This window comes from Haliaeetus albicilla, chromosome 28, assembly GCF_947461875.1.
Source record: "Haliaeetus albicilla chromosome 28, bHalAlb1.1, whole genome shotgun sequence".
Lineage (NCBI taxonomy): Eukaryota > Metazoa > Chordata > Aves > Accipitriformes > Accipitridae > Haliaeetus > Haliaeetus albicilla.
In genome coordinates this window covers 16,953,712-16,972,845 of record NC_091510.1, presented here as the reverse complement: position 1 = coordinate 16,972,845, position 19,134 = coordinate 16,953,712, and the positions used below count along the sequence as shown (strand labels likewise).

At 42.5% G+C, this 19,134-nt stretch overlaps 1 protein-coding gene across 1 annotated transcript in view; it reads left to right on the top strand.

Moving 5' to 3' along the window:
- The window catches only part of RASSF3 (Ras association domain family member 3), a 115,720-nt gene that overhangs the window by 29,210 nt on the left and 67,376 nt on the right, over positions 1-19,134 (top strand). Inside the window, exon 2 of the mRNA XM_069773607.1 lies at positions 7,162-7,286. Coding sequence (XP_069629708.1) covers positions 7,162-7,286 — 125 coding nt within the window. The remainder of the gene's footprint in view (positions 1-7,161; positions 7,287-19,134) is intronic.

Genomic DNA, 19,134 nt, shown 5'->3' with positions numbered 1-19,134 from the left:
AGGGCTGCTCTCAATCCACTCATTGCCCAGCCTATATTTGTGCTTGGGATTGCCCTGACCCGTGTGCAGGACCTTGCACTTGGCCTTGTTGAACTTCATGAGGTTCCCCCAGACCCACCGCTCAAGCCTGTCCAGGTCCCTCTGGATGGCATCCCTGCCCTCCAGCGTGTCGACTGCACCACACAGCTTGGTGTCATCGGCAAACTTGCTGAGGGTGCGCTCAATCCCACCGTCCATGTCGCCGACAAAGATGTTAAACAGCACTGGTCCCAATGCCGACACCTGAGGAATGCCACTCATCACTGGTTACGCTTGGACATCGAGCTGTTGACCACAACTCTTTGAGTGCGACCGTCCAGCCAGTTCCTTTCCACCAAGCGGTCCATCTGTCAAATCCATGTCTCTCCAGTTTAGAGACAAGGATGTTATGCGGGACAGCGTCAAACACTTTGCACAAGTCCAGGGAGATGATGTCCGTTGCTCTTCCCTTATCCACCAACACAGTAACCCTGTTGTAGAAGGCCACCAAATTTGTCAGGCACGATTTGCCCTTAGTGAAGCCATGTTGGCTGTCACCAGTCACCTCCTTATTTTCCATGTGCCCTAGCATAGTTTCCAGGAGGATCCACTCCATGATCTTGCCAGGCACAGAGGTGAGACTGACTGGCCTGTAGTTTCCCAGGTCTTCCTTTTTTCCCTTTTTAAAAATGGGGGTTGTGTTTCCCCTTTTCCAGTCAGTGGGAACTTCCACAGATTGCTATGACTTCTCAAATATGATGGATAGTGGCTTAGCCACTTCATCTGCCAGTTCCCTCAGGACCCATGGACTTGTGCACCTTCAGGTTCCTTAGATAGTCTTGAACCTGATCTCCTACAGTGGGTGGTTCTTCATTCCCCCAGTCCCTGCTTTTGCCTTCTACATCTTGGGCGGTGTGGCTGGACCACTTGCAGGTGAAGACTGAGGCAAAAAAGTCATTGAGCACCTCAGCTGTCTCCATGTCCTGAGTAACCAGGTCGCCCATTTCCTTCCAGAGAGGGCCCACATTTTCCCTAGTCTTCCTTTTATCACCAACATACCTGTAGAAGCTTTTCTTGTTGCCCTTGATGTCCCTGGCCAGATTTAATTCTGTCAGGGCTTTGGCTTTCCTAACCTGATCCTTGGCTGCTTGGACAATCTCTCTGTATTCCTCCCAGGCTACCTGTCCTTGCTTCCACGCTCTGTAGGCTTCCTTTTTGTGTTTGAGCTTGTCCAGGAGTTTGTCTTTTGATGCTAAGATGCTACAAATGTTAATAATCTTTGAAGTTTGGTGTAGTACTTCTCTAAGAGTGAACATCACTTCTGTTTCTGAAAAGCAGTATATCAGATATTCTGTTCTTTGTTATTATTCTGCAAGGAAAGGATGAATAGGGATGGATACTTCATCTGTTGTGATGTACCCATGGCAGTTCGTGTAGTTGCATAAGGAAGGAAACTGAAGTTGATTTTGTAGCTTCCCATGCAGGAGGGGAACAGGCGGTGGAAAATTTGACACAATGGCTGCAACTTTCCAACCATGGCACTTGCATAATAATGGCTTCATTTTTCCAAGATATTGAGCACCCAGATTTTTTTTGAGTGCTCTGTAAGCAGTGAGTGTCACTGCCTCTGATGATGATTCCAATTCTGTGTGGGTGTTTAAATCTTCAAGCCTAGTTTTAGCACCAGCACTTTGAAAGTCTTCATCCTTTGCTGTTTCTATCTATGCTTGCCTGCTAATATTTTCAAGTGGGTTACAACAGCTGTAGGAAGCAGGAATTGAATGAGAGAGACCACTTGCTTTCCAGCAGACAGTACTCATCTGCTTGAAGGAGAATGCACATCTGGTTACATCTTCTGGTCTAATTCAGCACTCTCCAGTGCCACTCCAGAAACAAGATGATTTCACTGTCTATTTAGACATACCTGTAGACATACCTGTAGTAAGCTTCTTGGAGCATTTCCTTAGGAGGCAAGTTAAGCCAGTTCTATGGTCTTTCTGTGCTTGAGAAAATGGTAGAAAATTCTCTCTATGGGAAGTGTGTATCCCATATAGGGTCTCAGGGCCAGTGGCTGTGACAATGGCCAGTGTAGCTGCTGAAAGCAGATTCTACAGCGAAACAGCAGATCAGAAGACTTTAAGTGGCAAAGTGGTACTTGTGGATAGGCACAGCTTTACAGAGTTTTGGAAGATGTGGGCTTTGCTGGACTACAGTCTGATCTAACCCTTGCCTAGCTCTACAACGGGGAAAGAGCACAAAATGCGCACAGAGATCCCTCAGGGAAAAGAATGGCCATAAGGAGCTCGGAAAGTCTGTCTCATCTGTAATGATTGTGATACCTTAAAAATCACCCATGACTCACTAATTGGGAAATATGGTTACAATGAACTTTATTTTAATCTCAGACTGATGCTAAGTGAGACTAATAAATAAACAAATAATCAGAAATAAAGGGAATTGCATAGAGATAAAACCGATGTTACAGCAGATTTCCAACTCCTAGCAGCTGTGCTTAAGGCTTTCTGAAGGCTGTTTATCCAAATAGGTTTCTTGTTCCACTACAACTTCTAGTGAAACTGCTAAAAAAGATCTTGGTAGCAACTTTAGCATCAAACTAGACTGTAGACATTTGAGCATCAGCAAAAGGGAGAACAGCACAATATATATTAAGTACAAACCAAAATGTGAGATGTTGATATCAATGTATTGTAGAAATACAATGCAATTCTGTCTTGCAGGAGAAATATTGCTGAACTTCATTCTGCTTCCTTTTGTGACCTGCTGGCTGAAAATGGATTAAGAATTAAAGCATTAAGCACCTTACGTAGTTTGAATATTTTTCCAAGAAGCTTTGCAGGCATACTTTCAGTACAGCAAGCACAGCAGTAATCTCTCTTCTGATTGCGGGAACCAAGCCACAGGCTGTCAAGTAAAGATGATTTTACTTGCTAACTTCCTAACACACACAGTAGCAGGACCAAGTTGTATACCCTCCTCACGCTTTCTAATAAGCACTTCTTCAATCTTACTGCGGTTGATAAACAATGCAAACATAATACAAAATTGGCTTTGAACTTTCCTTGTGCTTCAGTTGCTCAGGCACCACATACATTTTGCATATCCATTTGGAAGTTAAATTTGTCTGGGCCATCACAGAAACAAACACACACATTTCCTAGGCAGGGAAGACCACAGCAGGACAGAGAGTTTGCTGTTGAGCCTCTGCCCGCCTCTGCCTGATCCAGTAATGCTCAATTACTAGGGTCTGATGTTGGAGCATCTGTTGGGTTGCCTGCCTGTTCACTTGCTTGCTTTCTGTTGCGCTGCCCTGGAGCAAATCAGTTATGGGAACAGCTATTTACAAGCTGTCATGCAAAATCAAGTTTCAGGTGAAGAAAACCCAAACATCAGGTAGGGACTATTCACATAAAATGAATATATTGAAGTCTTACAGTTCACCCTTGTGAAGGCAGGATAGGAGTTGTCTTGATTTAATGTAATTGTAAAATTTGCTAAGTTATTTTTTTCTATCACTCTAGTCAAGCCACTGTTGCAACAGAATAGTAAATAATAAGGTGTTACATTATGTCTCAGTAGTTGACAATGAAATTTTTAAAGGATATTATTTGTTTAATAAATGCATACCTACTTTGCATTTCCTAATGATGCAGGATGATTATGCATACTCAGTGTGCATTGACGCATCACTTTCATAAATAACTTCAGTATACAGGACAGTCTGAGCATTAGTAAAATAAACCTGTTAGCTTTTCTAAATGTCAGTGAATGCTTTTATCAACCGTACCCAGTTAAAGACCCCAGATCTTTCAATTCAAAGGTCAGCATACATTTCAGACCACATCAGGAAACAACACCTGGTTCTCATTGCTTTCCAAGCAGAAATAATGTGGCAATCCACAGTCAGATGACCAAAACAGTCTTTCCAGAATAATCCCTACTTCTTGGACTCATGGCAATTTTGGGAGTGGTCCAGTAAAGGATTACCAGAAAAAGATATTATTTTTTATTTGATGCTACCTGGACCTTTGTGAAATATTGTATGCCATGAATGGAATAAAATAATGTGTTTAAAGCTAAAACGCATAGGAAAAAAGGCTTAAGTATTACTGTTCTAGAAAAAAATCATTCTTTTTTCTTGTCTGACTCATTAAACTTATAACCAGTATGTTAAAATGTAGTTTATAAGAGAAAGAGTTTCAAAGATGAAGCTTCTACATTTTTTGCAATTATGCCTATAATAGCCAGGTGGAAATTATGGGCTTGTCTTACAAATGACATTATGGACTCACAAATTAAAATGAATATAAATGACAAACAAAACAGCATTGAGAGATAATGTTTCCTAACTTAATTAGTAATCCGGTTTCAGAACACTGTTTAGCTAACAGATTTTTTCCTAATATTATTTGTGAAAATGCATCTTTAGAATTGGTGTGTGCTCGGTATATATGTTTGTGTAATCATAGAAAGTTGGGGAATTAGTGAAGCCTGGTTTCCTACAGATTTGTGCGCCATTTCCCTCACCACGGAGGTGAAGTGCGGTCGCTGATTGTCCAGACGTTACCAGACAATGGCGTAACGGCTGAGTTTTGCCTGCCTTGCCCTGAGTATGCATACTAGTTTGGGTCTCCCTCCTTTAGCCAGGAGATAATTTTCATAAAACTCATTATGAACTTACTTAATTAGCTTTTAGACCATTTGTGGTTGAAATTGGTCAGCTCTCTTGGCAGTTCAGGGGAGAATAGAAGGGTAGATGTACAGTGCAATCTCATAAGCATTTTTTCTTAAGAAGATAATTCAACTTGCAAAGAAAAGAACTCAGAAATTAAGAACAATAAGGAATTTAAGTATTGCTTTCATTTGACCTTCTTTTGTGTATACACTACAATGTCATTTTTAATTAAGTGCTCCCATCCTGGTTTTCCCATGGAGCTGCCCTGCTCCCTCACCTGATGAACGACAGCTCCAAATTTTTTTTAATCCTGTCGCGTATGGGTGAGGCTTTCCAACTACATCTTACAGGGTCCCTTCTCAAATACAAAATTTTTCTCAAGGGGTCCACAAACGCAAGTGTCCTTTCTTCTCCAGAACTCTTCCATGAGGTGCATGAGTCGTCTGAAAAATAATCCCAGCTGCATAAGCATAAAACAGAGCCCTTGAAAAACCTCATTTGGATTAAAAGCATAGTTTTCCCTGGCTTCAGTTGCAGTTGTGAATGCTCCATGTTTCCTGCAAATCAGATGAAGTAGCTCAAACATGGCACCCAGGAGAAATTGGGCAGCAACTGGAGAATGTCTGGCATGACTTGCCAGCATCACACAAGGGTGCAGGGACAGCTATCATTTCTCCTGGGCACCACACAGCTGCCTTAACCATCCTTTTTTCCCCCTGTAGTCTTCTGCCTATTTTGCTTCATGTTTTCCAAATTCTGCATTAAATACAGTAATGGTTTTAGAGAGTTAGAGCCTTTTTTCGGTGTTTTGATTTATACTGCAAGAGGGTCCTTCTTGCCCCATAATTAGCTGGAAGCTACTTGCTGATGTTTCAAGAGGATTGTGACTTGAGACATATTATTGTTATATAGTCAGTCTGGTTTAAGATCAGAAACATCCTAGTTATCTGATCCAGAGTGCTGATCCAGGATGGACTTACTCTGCTTGGTCACTGGTGTTGGAAAAGTTTTGACTTGTTAAATTTGTATTGGCAGACTTTATGCAAAATAAAATATATTTACTCTTCCCTTAATGCAAGTATAGTATAAATTCTGTATCAGGCACAGAAATGTGATTGCATATTTACACTTCATCAACATTATAATTTTTGCTTTTGGATGATCTACTGGTACAGGGTTCTTGCATTAAAGATCCAGTCCCTAGCCAAGAAGAGCAGCATTTCAGGGAACACTCTGCTGCCTTGCCCCATAACACTGGTGATGAGTATGGGTTGGAAATGGGAACCTTCAAGAATTTATTCTTCGAGAGCTGTAATGGGAATCTAATCAAACATGAGGGAAACAGATTTTTGAGAGGCTGATAAGGGAACAAAAAAAAGCCCATCCAGAATTCAGCTTTTGCTAGAAACCTGGAAAGTATAAAGCTTTGTAACAAGGAAATATTTTCAAGTGTAGTTTAGTTAGGGAAAATGAAAGCATGTCCTCCAAAATTCATTCTTGGAAATGGCTGAATTGTTTTAGCTGAAATGTTCTAAAACAAACAGCATGATGTTCCCCAGCATGGAAACTTGAAGTACAAGTGGTTGCTCTTTGGCAAAATTATAAACAATTTAAAACCTAAAAATAGAACGTGACATTCAGTGCTAGACAAAGGTGGTATCATGAACTCTGCCCAACTTACATAGAAAAAGAGCAAATGCAACAAGGCTTTAGAGCAAATACAGGTTGATTTTGCAAATACTGTTAAAGTGATTCTCTCTTTGAGATTAGAGGCTGTATGGATCATCTGATTTCTCACTAGAGATGGGGCCATCTGCCTCTGTTATCATGAACTTACATTTCTAATAGCCATCTTAGCTGACTTTGCTAGCCAGCAAGTGAAATTTCTGAATTGTTCCTGAAGGCAACTTTGTGATTTACCAGGTTAATTACAGCTTCAGATAAGCTTCTCATTCTATTTTCAATATTCATGTGCATGTTCTTCAGAGAACCTAGAGCTTAAAACACATAAAACCATGTAGCACTAATTGTAGGTGGGTAGAATTTTTTTATCTCTAAATCATGAATGTTGTGTCTTTTCTGAGAAGCCCCTTTCATGCTTACGTTATAACAGCTAATACCTAGTTTGTGGCACAGACCTTTTGCAAAAACATCTCACCAAGGCAGCCCCGATCTAACTAGCAAACTGCATCACTGCAGCCATGTCAGTGTGACATTGGGAGGTGTGCCACACTGTCACCTTTGCTCCAGTGAATTTACATCTCCAATAATATGTAACTATTACTATCTTTACGTATGGACGGGGAGACTCAGTCGAGAGGTGGTAGTTTCTCTGAGGTCACGTAGCAAATGAGGATGTGTCTCCCTCCTAGGTTCTGCCTGCAGCAACGTCATTTCTAAACACCACTTCTATTTCTTTTTTTTTTCTGGTGTCTGTGTGCGTTTTTCAGATTGCAAGTACACCTGCCATGCTCACTGCAGAGATCTGGTGCACCTGGGCTGCCGGCGGAATGGAAAATTAACGGACTGCCTCGCTCCACATGACACCTTAGATCCATCTTACAACAACGGTCAGGTAATAGATCTCATGTTCATGTAATTACTGCTTTCTCTTGTCAGCTCTGTAGTGAAGTGTGGCCTGTCTGCCTCACCCGGCTGCTCGGGAAGAATGTCTCACTTAGGTATGGCCCGCAAAGCTAAATTTCCCATCCAGTGCTGTGATTTTACAGTACGGCTGGGTCAAGCTGCAACTGGCTGCTGCCAGCTGGGTTGCTCCTGCTCCAATTAGTTTTCAGCTAAACTGGCTGAAAAGTAGTCCCACAAAAGGATATTTCTCCTGTTGGTTTGGGTCACTGTGGGGTCAGAGCAGACACATATGGCAGCAGATGAGAACATGAGGACAGAGCTCCTCTTCAGATAGAGTCAGCTATACCATGAAAACAGCTCACAAAGTGAGCTTGATGACCCAGGTGCCCTGTGCTGCTGGGTGTAGTGCCACAGGGAGGCAAATAAAACTAAGGGCTTGGCTATTTGTGACTGCTGAAGTGTTAATCCCCCGTTTCTCATCAGATCCCTTTTAGGGTAATTTCAAATTTCCTCGCTTGGATTCCCCAGCAGCTTCAATGGGTCACAGTGTGCCTCCTCATTTACTTCCTTAAACCACCACAGAGCGTCACTCCTTGCGTTTCACCCTCGACATCAGGGCCTTTCTGTTTGTTCAGGGAACACAGCAAAGCAGCACATTTCTGCTGACAGAGCTGGGGGTCCTCTGAGAAGGAGGTTCATACGGTGATAATGGGCCCAGTAGACATTTAGTGCTGTGGTAAAGGTTGTATTGTACTAATTAGCTCATTCCTCTTTGCATTTGCAAATACATTTACCTTCCAGCCTCCACAAAAGTCCACCCAAACTTAATTGGATATTAAGCCCTGGAACATTTACACCTAACCAGTAGAAATTTCTGAGAGGGCACCAAAATTTCTCTGTGCCCTTTTGCTGAGCTTGCTGTGCATGCTCCAGATCAGCACTGAATTTTCTCTGCAAGTGCAACATTTATTTGGTAGGGGAGATGCTTGCTCCAGGCACCCAAACTGTGACTGGGGACACAGTGTCTCTCGTGAGCTCCTCATGACTTGCTATTGGGAAGAGCGAAGGGGAATAACTCAGATGCTGAAAGGAAGGGTAGCAAAGGTGGGGAGGAGAAAGGACATGACAACACAAGTTTTGAAAGTGCGAATGACTATCAGCAAGAAAATACCTCAGGACCAGAAAGAGAAGGCCATTAAAAGCCCTTTATACTCAAAAAGGCATGTACAGCTTGGCCGTGAGAGATCTAAGAAAGAGCTAGTGCTGTCTTGGATAAAGTGGCTATGAATACTGAGCAAGGAAACTGTTTCTTGTTGTTTGAGCCTTACATTACTCAGGGAAGCCAAGCATTTGTTTGTGCACAACAAGATTGCATCAAAGAAGTACTAGGTTTTTGCTACTGATTCCCTCCTCTGGGAAGAAGTTACAATTTGGCTGGTTGCTGTGGGTGACAGTTGTTGCAAATCTCCATTTTCCTCACTAGCTGTCTGGGCCAGTGTGTGTCCGACAACTGATACACGTAAGATGAGGACTCAAATGCTATTTTCAGCATCCATCATCCATTGGTTTTGAAGCAACGATCATTTACGTGCAAGCACCACTTGCTTTCCTTTACAGAGCTGCTTGTGTTGTACCACAGTATTTGCTAACATAAGCTTCAGATACTTGGCACAGAACAGTCCCCAGTGAGAAGCAAACTGATAAGTGTTCCAGTGATGCCTGCTTTTGCTTTATCATCTACATCGTGACTTTGAAAATTACGTGGTATGCAAACCCAGTTAATTTTGCATGGGCTATGCTAGTAAAATGCATAAATGCAAAGACCACATGTGTATTTGGGGATGTCCCACCCATACTGTGAGCACTGACTTACTTAAAATATGAAGGGATTTTGCAGAACTACTTGAACTGTATAGTATTTATATAGAGGAGTGACTTGCTAACAAGCCTTAGTCCTGGGCTTTGTGCATTTTCTTCCTACTGGGATAACCATTTTGTTTTGAAGTGCAATTTTTTTTTTAAACAAAATAATTTTATGTGGGCAAAGCACTAGTTTGAAGTTGTTATACCGGCATTTGCTGGTACAGCTTAGATCTTTTCTTGTAAAAGGACACGGCACCTTTATACTTGTGTAACTTCCTCCACACAGGGAGAGGATTCTTCTGAGTATGATGGTAGACAAATGCTTTGAGACCTAACTCTGTACAGCCTAAGACCATTTTAGACTGGTCAGGCAATGTGAATATATCCCCTACTTGATCCAGGTGATACAAACTGCACTTCTTCCTGCTGCAATGACCTTGTGGCAACCTGAGTGCAGCAGAGCTTGCTGCTGGGCTGTAGTTCCCCATCCTGGGTGCTCGTTCGTGTCTGTACGCTGTTGCATGTTCCCCCCTGCCCTGCCACTCCCAGCGCTGCCAGTACTGCTGCTTTTGGACAATGTCGTTTTAGCATGTCAGGGAAATGTTGTGGTTTCTAATGTTTGCTCTTGCAAAGCCTGATCAGATCTTTAGTTTGCAACACAGCTTGTGAACAGTGCTGTCAGCATGACAGGGGCTGGGTGTCGTGGAACACCTTAAACTCCACATAACCCTGAACAAACATCTTGTTCAACCACAGTTTGAGAATCTGGGCTTAGGATTTCCCTTATGGGAAAGAGGAATTTCTTACAGGCTCTTAACTGCTAATTTTGCAAGAGGATTCAACAGATTTCCGAGGAATTTCCATCCTGTGCAGTTCTGCCAGCGACTGGAGCACTTTGGTACACCCGTGAGTGGTCAGATAGTCTCAGAATCTGGAATAGGCACACACTGCTTGACTTTGTTAACAAGTCATTGGAGCTCAAAAGGCCTGAACTTTGAGCTCCTTTGTGTGTGTATGTGTGTGTATACATGCACACATATATACTTCATTATAGAAAGGTCTAGGAAATTCCATTACATTTTGCTATTTTGAGAGATCACTAAGGCTGCAGGGTTAAATATTTGTAAATGAAACTCGCAATTTCAAACATACTGCAGGTACCTGATGGCAGAAATATATGGCTCAAGTGAAAAGGGGATGGTGTTTTGCTAATTGTGTGGCCTTAAATGTTTGCCTCCTGAAAAGGCTTCCTATAGACATTAAAGAGGAAATGATGGATATAGGTTCTCTGTGATCTTGCAACAGAGCACTCAGAAAGAGCTGTGGAAAGAGCTGCCAGTTTCCTCCAGGAACAAGCAGAGGAAGATGAATAGAACCCCTATGCAGCAGTCCTCTCCTGCACCACCACATTGCCCATTACAGGAGCAACACCTTCTGACTGACACTGCCAAGGGCTTCTCAAAGTCTAAGAAGTATCAAAGCCATTATGTGGACTTTGATTTTTTCCTGGTTTTTTTTTATCCCAGATGGATCAAAATGTTAGAATTTCTTATGTATGAGTCACAGATACAATTTCTTGTCTCCTTCAAGATGGCATGCCTTCTCAAAGAAGTCTCACTGCACTCAAATTTTCCCAAAGACAGAGAGTGGTCAGAGATGAGGTTTGTACAAGACCTGAGGCACTTAGTAAAGTATAGAAAGGTGTATAGGCTGTCCCAAATAGCTTGGATAATAACACCCCCCAGATTGCTTAAAAATGCATGAATCTCCTGTGGAGAAGACTGAGAGGATCTCACAGTGCACATACAGAAACTTCTGGACCTCATGAGCACTGAGGTTACCATCTAAATGTAACTGGAACTGAAAGTAGTTTCAGTTCTTCCTATTCAGAGGTGAGGTAATTTGACATCTCTTTTCAAAAATAACCCCTTCAGGAAAAAATTTACAACACAGAACAAAATATCTGGATGGAGATGTGTATAGCTTTTGATTAATAATGAAAGCTACTGTTGAGCTATTGATTGCTCTCCTCTACTAACTCTTGATAGTGGCATGTACTCTGTACAACGGGCATGGTTTTTATGGCTTGTGTATTTCAAATCTCTGTTAAACCTGGTTATGATGGTAGTAGTTGAACGGAAAAGAGGAAAACTGAATTACGTTTTTTTTGGCAGGTGGAGCATGATTTCATTTTTGCCAGTGACTGGGAAAATTTTTAAACAAAAGCTGAAGCTAATTTCAGTTCTAATTGTGTATATTGCTCAGGCTACTTTTAGGGAAATCCAGTTGGCAAAAATAAAAGCCTTGAAAGATTACATAAACTAGAAGTTAGTCCCAAGCTTTCAAAAAATAATTTGAGAGTATCCACAACAGTTCTTGGGGCACTACTGTCTGCAGCCTTCCTTCACAGGGGCATTATTAAAATGGACTTTAAATTACAAATTAATTGCAACATTTTTAAGAAGTCTAATTTATTATATCAGATATTTGGACTTCTTTAGTATTCTCTGACATAGGCATCATGGAATAGTCTGTCAGGTTTGCTAGAGTAGACTGAATAAATGCTTGGGCCAATGGTGATTAAGGCAGTAGCTGAATATTGCAAGTAGGATGAATCCAAAAGACACATTTAAATAAGGAGGGCTTTTTAAAATGAAAAGTGAATCTTAAAACCCAGTAAGTAAAGACTGGATGAGGCATGTGGTGAAGGGACCTGTATCATCATACCACCAAATAACATAATACTAGAATTAATATTTTTAACAAAGTGAGCTTCAGCTTGTTGGCACCTGGTAGGAATTTTCAGCCCATAGAAGCAATCAGGGTCATGTTGTTACACCACTATGGTTTTTAAACACTATTTAAAAACTACACATTTTGATCAGTAAATCTATCTATAAACTTTTTTTCTTAAGTTGGAAGTTGGGGTTGTTGGAGTTTTTTTCCATTTAAAATACTTGGATAATATACAGGCCTGACCTTTCAAACAGAAAGGTAGGAAGCTCCCTGCTTAAAGAACACGTTGCTGGAACCCAGAGATCATTTATCAGTTGTTTAGCAACCAGATCAACTCCAGTCAAACAGCTCTGATTTTCTAGTTACATAGAAGAAGCAGACAAGGCTTTGAATTGCAGGAAGATACTGCTATTAGACAAGGGGAACATTTAAAATGCACTTTTGATTTTTGCACAGTTACGTGTTTTCATAGTCAAGAGGTTTGTATAGTAGAAAATCATATGTGTTTCCCTAGTAATGTGGCCAGCTTCAACCTGCCATTGTGTCAGCTGTCATTATAAGATCAATGTTCTTCTTCCACCATTTTTTTCTAATAAAGACTATTCTTACCACACACATTTTTCCACAATCCTTTCCAGTTCCCGCGGTCAGTGTTGTGCCAGGTGTAGGATGTAAAATACCAACTGCATTTTTTTACTGTGGCAGTTTTCTTCCTAATTCAAAGTTACCAGTATCTTCCCAGTATCTCAGCAGGCTCAGCAGAGCACAGATGATCATGTTACAAATTTAATACAAGTAATATAGGCTTGCACATCCTGTGCGTTCCAGGTGGTTCTCTGATATTTAACTAGCATTGCCTAATCTTGTTGGAGAAAAAGTTCAAGGAGAACTGGTCCTCTAAAATGTTAAGTTTTGTGTGTTGTGTAGGTGATACAGCATGATATAGCTCCACACTGATGTGAGGGGTGGCCAGGCTATGCCTGAGCAAGTGGTGGGGGGGCTGGCAACAAGCCAGGATCCTGAGGGTTGGGCTTGTGATAGTTTGCAGCCAAGAGATCAGAGCACAGTTTCTTTCTTATCTTTAGGGTAGATTTTCAACATGCAGATCAGGACAATGATCACTAGGACGATTGGCTTTGATGGGGTGTGTGCAGCCAAATGGATGTTGGCTGCCTGCATCAAAACGTGCATGCTTGGAGAGGGGTATTTCGCTGTTAAATGTTGTAGATCATGATTGTACGTGGAAGTTGCCCAGTTGCTGGGTGATAAATCACTAGCTCTGAGAGCATCTTGAGTGCCTTACTCACCTCTCAAAACATGCAAAGAAAATGAGCATTGGCTGCAAAAGTGGTAAGTGGGGGGTGAACGCTGGCCCTTGTGAGTCTGTCCCAGTGCAATCCTAACAGTGGCTTTTCTCAAAAGTCCATGTGCCGTAGATGACAGGTGGACAACTAAAATTCACCTGTTAGAGATAGGCTGGTAAACTAGATGACAGTGGCTTTTATTCCCTCCTTCACAGGCTGCCTGTTATTTACTTTATATCCATAAAACACCTCGACCTAAATGGAATCACCAGCAGCCATGTCAGGTCTGTCCTGATCCATTAATCCACAGGGGTGACTGGTTTCCAAGCAGGACAAGGGGCAAAGAAATATTTAATATCACGCACTTTCTAGTGCCTATATTCACGAGGCTGATTTTATTTTGCATGTGTTCAGGAAGGTTTCTGGGCTGGCCATGACTGCAGACTACTTAATTCACCCCACGGAGAACTGCCCCAAGCAAATAACAAGATGGCACCGAGAGTTAATAGAAGAGAAAGTCAGAACTGTTGTGAAACTCGCATCCCATTTTCTCATCCAGATTGCCTAAAATATTCTTGGAGCTTCACACTGTCTGTCTTTTTTTTTTTTTTTACAGTATCGGGCTTCTTTTGTTGACTTACGGCGTTAGCAGCTGTTGGAAATGTACAGAGAAGAGATTGCTGCTGCCTTTTGACTCACTGCAGGAAGGGCATGATGCAAAACCTTCCCTGGTGGGGAAGGAAGGTGGGGAGCGGTTTTTGATTATTTTTAATGATAACATTGCTGGGTGAAGATAGGAAAATATTTGTTCCCAGTCTTTGATCCAAGTAGCTTGCCAACCAGCAGCTCCACAGACAGCTGTTAGGAAAACAGGTAGAGAACAGAGCCCTATGTTGTTCTGATGCAGTCCTGTTTATCTTACAGGAATGTAAAGTCTTGTTTCCCAGAGAGTAGGAATCAAACAACAGGAGGCAGCATTCTTCCTTACTGATTCACGGCTTCCTCTAACTGGGGATGCTGCCTAAAAGCTGCCCTCCAGACTTTTCCTTGATGCAGAGGAGGCTGCCTGTTCGCGTGAACCTCGTTTCTCACCAGCTCCATGTGTGCTGCATGGCAGTTCTTCTTCTCCCAGGAATCTCATTCTACAGCGAAGCTGCATTCTTCTGTGTGTTGTCTCATGTTGGTCTGTTCTATGGCAAGTGTGGATAAGAACTTAGATATTCCCCATTGACTCTGCAAATAGTGTGTGTAAGTGTGTAAAAATTCAGTGACGGATTAAGTGTTAATGCTTCAATGTACTTACTGGGAAGGAGGAAACTGTCACCAGTCATATGTCATTTAAAAGCAATGCCAATGAAGTCATACTAGTTATACTTCTGGGGAGTAGTCCTCTTGTTCCTACCCAAAGCATAAAGAAGTAGCTGGCTTTCCAGGATCAAAACATACTGGGTTCTCACAGCACTTGTGGGGGATCTTGAGCAACAGTCACTTTGTCGTGTTTCCTTCTCCCTTTTTAAGTTATTGTAAGCCTCCATTCCTCCAGCATCGGTCCCAGTGGGAACCTTGCACCTCTGGTTCCTGTGACCTTCTGATCCTTTACTGCCAAGCAAAAGAAGCTGCCCATATACAAAAGGCTATTGTGTTGTTTCTTCTGGACACAGAGACAGAGCAACAAAATGTGGACTCCTACAAGCTTTTTAGATCTAGTTTGCTCTACAAAGAATATGCTGGTGATCAGTTATTAATTTTTTTATTTCCGTGAATGTTTATTTCACAAGTGATATAACAACCCTTTCAAAAATTAAAGTCCCTTCATCACTTCATTCAAGACTTACACCTTCCATTATGGTTGTGATATTCCAGATGAGATTTTTTTCCAGAGGTAGTTTTGCATCTTGATCCCCTTTCACCTGTGACCTTTAAATTTCTTATGACTTTTGTTTATTTTGTATCTACATCTGTCTTGGCTTGCCAAGAAAAGAAATTCACATATTACATGGCAGAAAAAAGGAAGAACATTTGAGAGGTTTGACATACTTAGCAAATAAAGTAATTGTTCATTGAAACATCTTTTATTAAGCATATCTTCTGTATATTGTCTCAGAAGACATTTTGCATGTAATGTGCAGGCATGTTTCAGCTGGACTGACACAGAGAAGCCTAAACAACTGTTTCCTCTGTGTGCATACAGACTAGGGGATGCAGCCCCTTCCACTTCACTTCCCATCTCCATTCATATTTGGACCACCTGCAAAGCCAGGATCCTGGTCGTAAAGTGGTGGCGCGGTGTGTTGTTTTCCCTATAAAATATATACAGCATCCTGAATCCTCCAGCCACTTCTCTTTTACTGTAACCCAGCTCTTAATCAAGAGGCCTCTCCTAAGGATGAGTTTTGGATCAGCTCCTGGCCCAGATGATGATGGAGCTGTGCTGTTTGGATGCTGGACAGTGCCCTGAGAAGGTAAACTAGGCAGGTCTTTGGATGCCTGCCCTTTGTGGATAATCCCTACAGAAAATGGAAAAAGTCATCTTCTCTTTACCTATGAGAGGAAAACTTTCATCATGGGACCCCAAGAGGTCTTCAAGCACATACATTAGAACTAGTCCTGTGGACCAATGGAGAGCTGCAGATGCCCTTTTCAGGTATTTTGCCTACTGATGTGCTGCAGTCAGCTGGATAACCGGATAAAAGTATTTGCTTTGCCTAAATCATATCCTATGCTTCTCCATCTCTTTCTCTGCCAGTGCTTGCAAGTGTGTGTATAGCCATGGTCAGTCAGCTTTTAAGGCTTTATCTTCTCTGACAGAGTGTTTGTTTACAGCAAGATAAATATCATCATTGATTATTTTGCTTTACAACCCTAAGTGAAAACAAAGCATGGTGATAGTTACCATGGGGCAGCAGGATGAGGTCAGCACTGGTTGCATCCTGCCCGGGGCTGACGTCACCTAGCTGACTTCAGGATAAAACTGCGTTGTCTTGATCTGATTTCACTAAGCTTTTCTATCACAATGACCTTATCAGACAGTTCTGCAACATTATTCTCTGGGGAAGGAAGACCTGTATTTAGCAAGGCTGACCACTACTTTTACATTTCCCAGTACTCCTGAACTTCTGTTTAGAGGAACATTGCTCAGTCCACGCCCCACTCTGAGTTTTCCATTTGCACTGTCCTCTCCCCTCGACCTTCCTTTTGCAGTCCTGACTAGTATTTTCCTTTGCAATAACCTTGGAGAGAGATTTCCTTATCTGCATATATGACTAATCAGTAAGGTCTTATGATTATTATAAAGCAATTTGTTGGAGGTAGGAATTAGAGCATGAAACTGGGACTGAGGAAGCCAGATTTGCAGTCCTTGCTCTACTAATGACTGATTAGATATGGCCTTCAGCAAGTCAATTTGGCCTTGGTTTTCAGATGTGCTGATTTAATTTTTAGTCTCTCGCCTCCAGCTTTCTTTTCTTCCTTCTTTTAGGGGAGGGAGGTGCCCACAGTATGCAAACCTGCTGTTTCGTTCTACCTCAAATATGTCTCAGTCTGGGGAGTCAGAAGTGGAAGAAGTTTTTGGAAATGGTGACACTGTGAATAAAGTTCCTTGCTTATCTGCTGCTCATAGTCGCATTGAGGGTGAGCTCTTTGTTGCAAAGTATTATAGGCGAATAAATGCACTGTGTGGCACAGAGTTACATTCTGAGAACTTGATTGTTTCTTCTTTATGCTTTACCCGTAACTGCTATGAATATTCCTGAATTTGTTACAGAATCTGTAATCTGGGGAAGGAAAGCAAGGCTGAATTCTTATGATTGAGGGTTACAGATAGGGTAAATTCAGAGGTAACTCAGTATGAGAGAGTGGAAGGAGTAAAATCTCTGACAGCTGCATTTGTGAACTATGATTTTACTGAGTTCTTTATATTCTTTCCCCCAAAATTAACAGATATAGCTAGAGACAGGAACAATTTATTGGAGTGAATGAATACAAGGGATACAAGGAAATAGATAGAATCCGTATTTCCAGTTGTAATTGGGCAGCTGCTGTCTGTCTGAGAAATGTCCTTAATGTTACTTTCTGGGGGCAGATCAAGGCTCCTCTCCTTTGGCTGAACCCTCTTTCTGAGATCCTGCGCTCTGCCTCCCAGCAGGAACGTCCTGAGCTGTGCCAGGCTGCACAGCTCCCACAGCTTCCCCTGGATCAACCCGCAGCCCCCAAGCCACCGGGCTTCACCCCCTTGCTGCCAGGTCCTTCTGTGCTATGCAGGAGTTGCTCGTCCCATGTGCGCATCCCCCATGGTGGGGCTGGAGAGAGGGGAGACCTTCACTGGTAGAGGGAGGGGAAGAGAGGAACAGAAAAGGGACAAGAGGGGCTGACACGAGCCATCTGGATTTTTTGTTCTTGTCTCCCTCTGTCTCCCATCACACAGTCTGGACCTCCCAGGGCAGCCCTGCTCTTGGGTTTGAGAATCATTGCATTAGGTTAGACATTGAAAAAGGAGATGTAGGGTCCAGGGGAGTCAGTGAGAGCAGAGTTTTGCAGCAAACGGATCCAGTTTCACTAACAGTTTGTAAACTTCTATTAACCATCTTCTTTTTTCTTTAAAGTGTCCTCAACCGCAGTTTTAGGCCTTCTTTGGACTGAGATTGCCTGCTGGGGAGTCAGCCTCGCATGTCCTAGAGCTGGGGACAGGAACTGCCCCGCACCCTGAGCCAGAAAGAGAGGTTAGCAGACATGGGGCCTCTGATGCAAGGGAGTGTGTGTGCCTCCATCCCACCCAACCCCAGGCTACCCGAATTTTAAGATGAGTTGGCCATGGTCCAACGGTTGGCAGCATTTCATAGACAAGTCCTCTAGACTGTGCTAAAGCGCTGTGTGTAGGAGCAGTCTTTCCTGGTCATTCCACACTCTTCCCCGCACTTTCATTTCTTTTAAGTCACCTGTGTTTTTTGGCTGCCAGTAAGAAGGAAAAAATTTCTGGCAGTTCTGCTGCAGTCAGATTTGGCAGTTTCACCGGTTACTTCCAGTAATTATCTCCATGTCACAGATATGCCCTAGGTGCCAGTTTTAGGAAAACCTTCCACCTTTCTGGTGTTTGAGTAAGGAAATGGATTCTTTAGGAAATCGCTTTCCTACGAGAACAGCCCCTTCTTTACAAACGCTCTTGCTGGGGTCTTTTGGAAAAGGCTGCATTTGAAATCTGAAATATGCTGATGTGCAAATCATTTCAATAGCTGACCTGCAGAATCTCTTGGCAGGGCTGATGGCGGCAGTTTGCTCCGCTTCCAGCCGCCTGCTTCATTTTGGCAGCCGCATGCCTTCTGGCCCAGATGCCTGCAGCCTCTTGTCCAAGTTAGGAGCTAGGCGAATTTTACACGCTGTCCTGTAAAGACATCTCAGCTTATTATCTATGCGAAGAATTAGACCTAAAGCTCAGGCTGCCTTTTGCCTCCCGAAGTTGTTTTAAATGGACCCAGTAAAGCTGGATTATGGATTTACAGTGGTGGATGTGCCTACTGGACTCCCACCAAGGAGCGGGGTGAATCACTGCGTTTCCTTTAAAGGGTATCTGCCCAACCGCAGAGCAGTGGTGATCACTGCCAGCCGGCCTAGGCAATAGCAGGCAGGCCTTTGAAAGCAGCAGAGCACATAGAGGCACATCCTACCGAAAGAGCAGATGCCAAAGCAGATGTTAAGGCCACATCAAGAACCGCTGAGCACAGGAGATTGCTTCCAGGACATGGATGTGAAATTCTTAGGTGTGCCTAAGTGTTGGTGTGCCTCTCTGTTTGAAATCCTCATAGCCCTGCCACAAGCCTCTTTTAAAAAGTTTTGCAGAGTTTTCCTAAGTTAATTTAAAACCAGATCTTTGAAACAGATAGTTTTAAAAAAGACTCAGGCCCAAACGAAATAAAGGTAGATGCCCTAATGCATACAGCA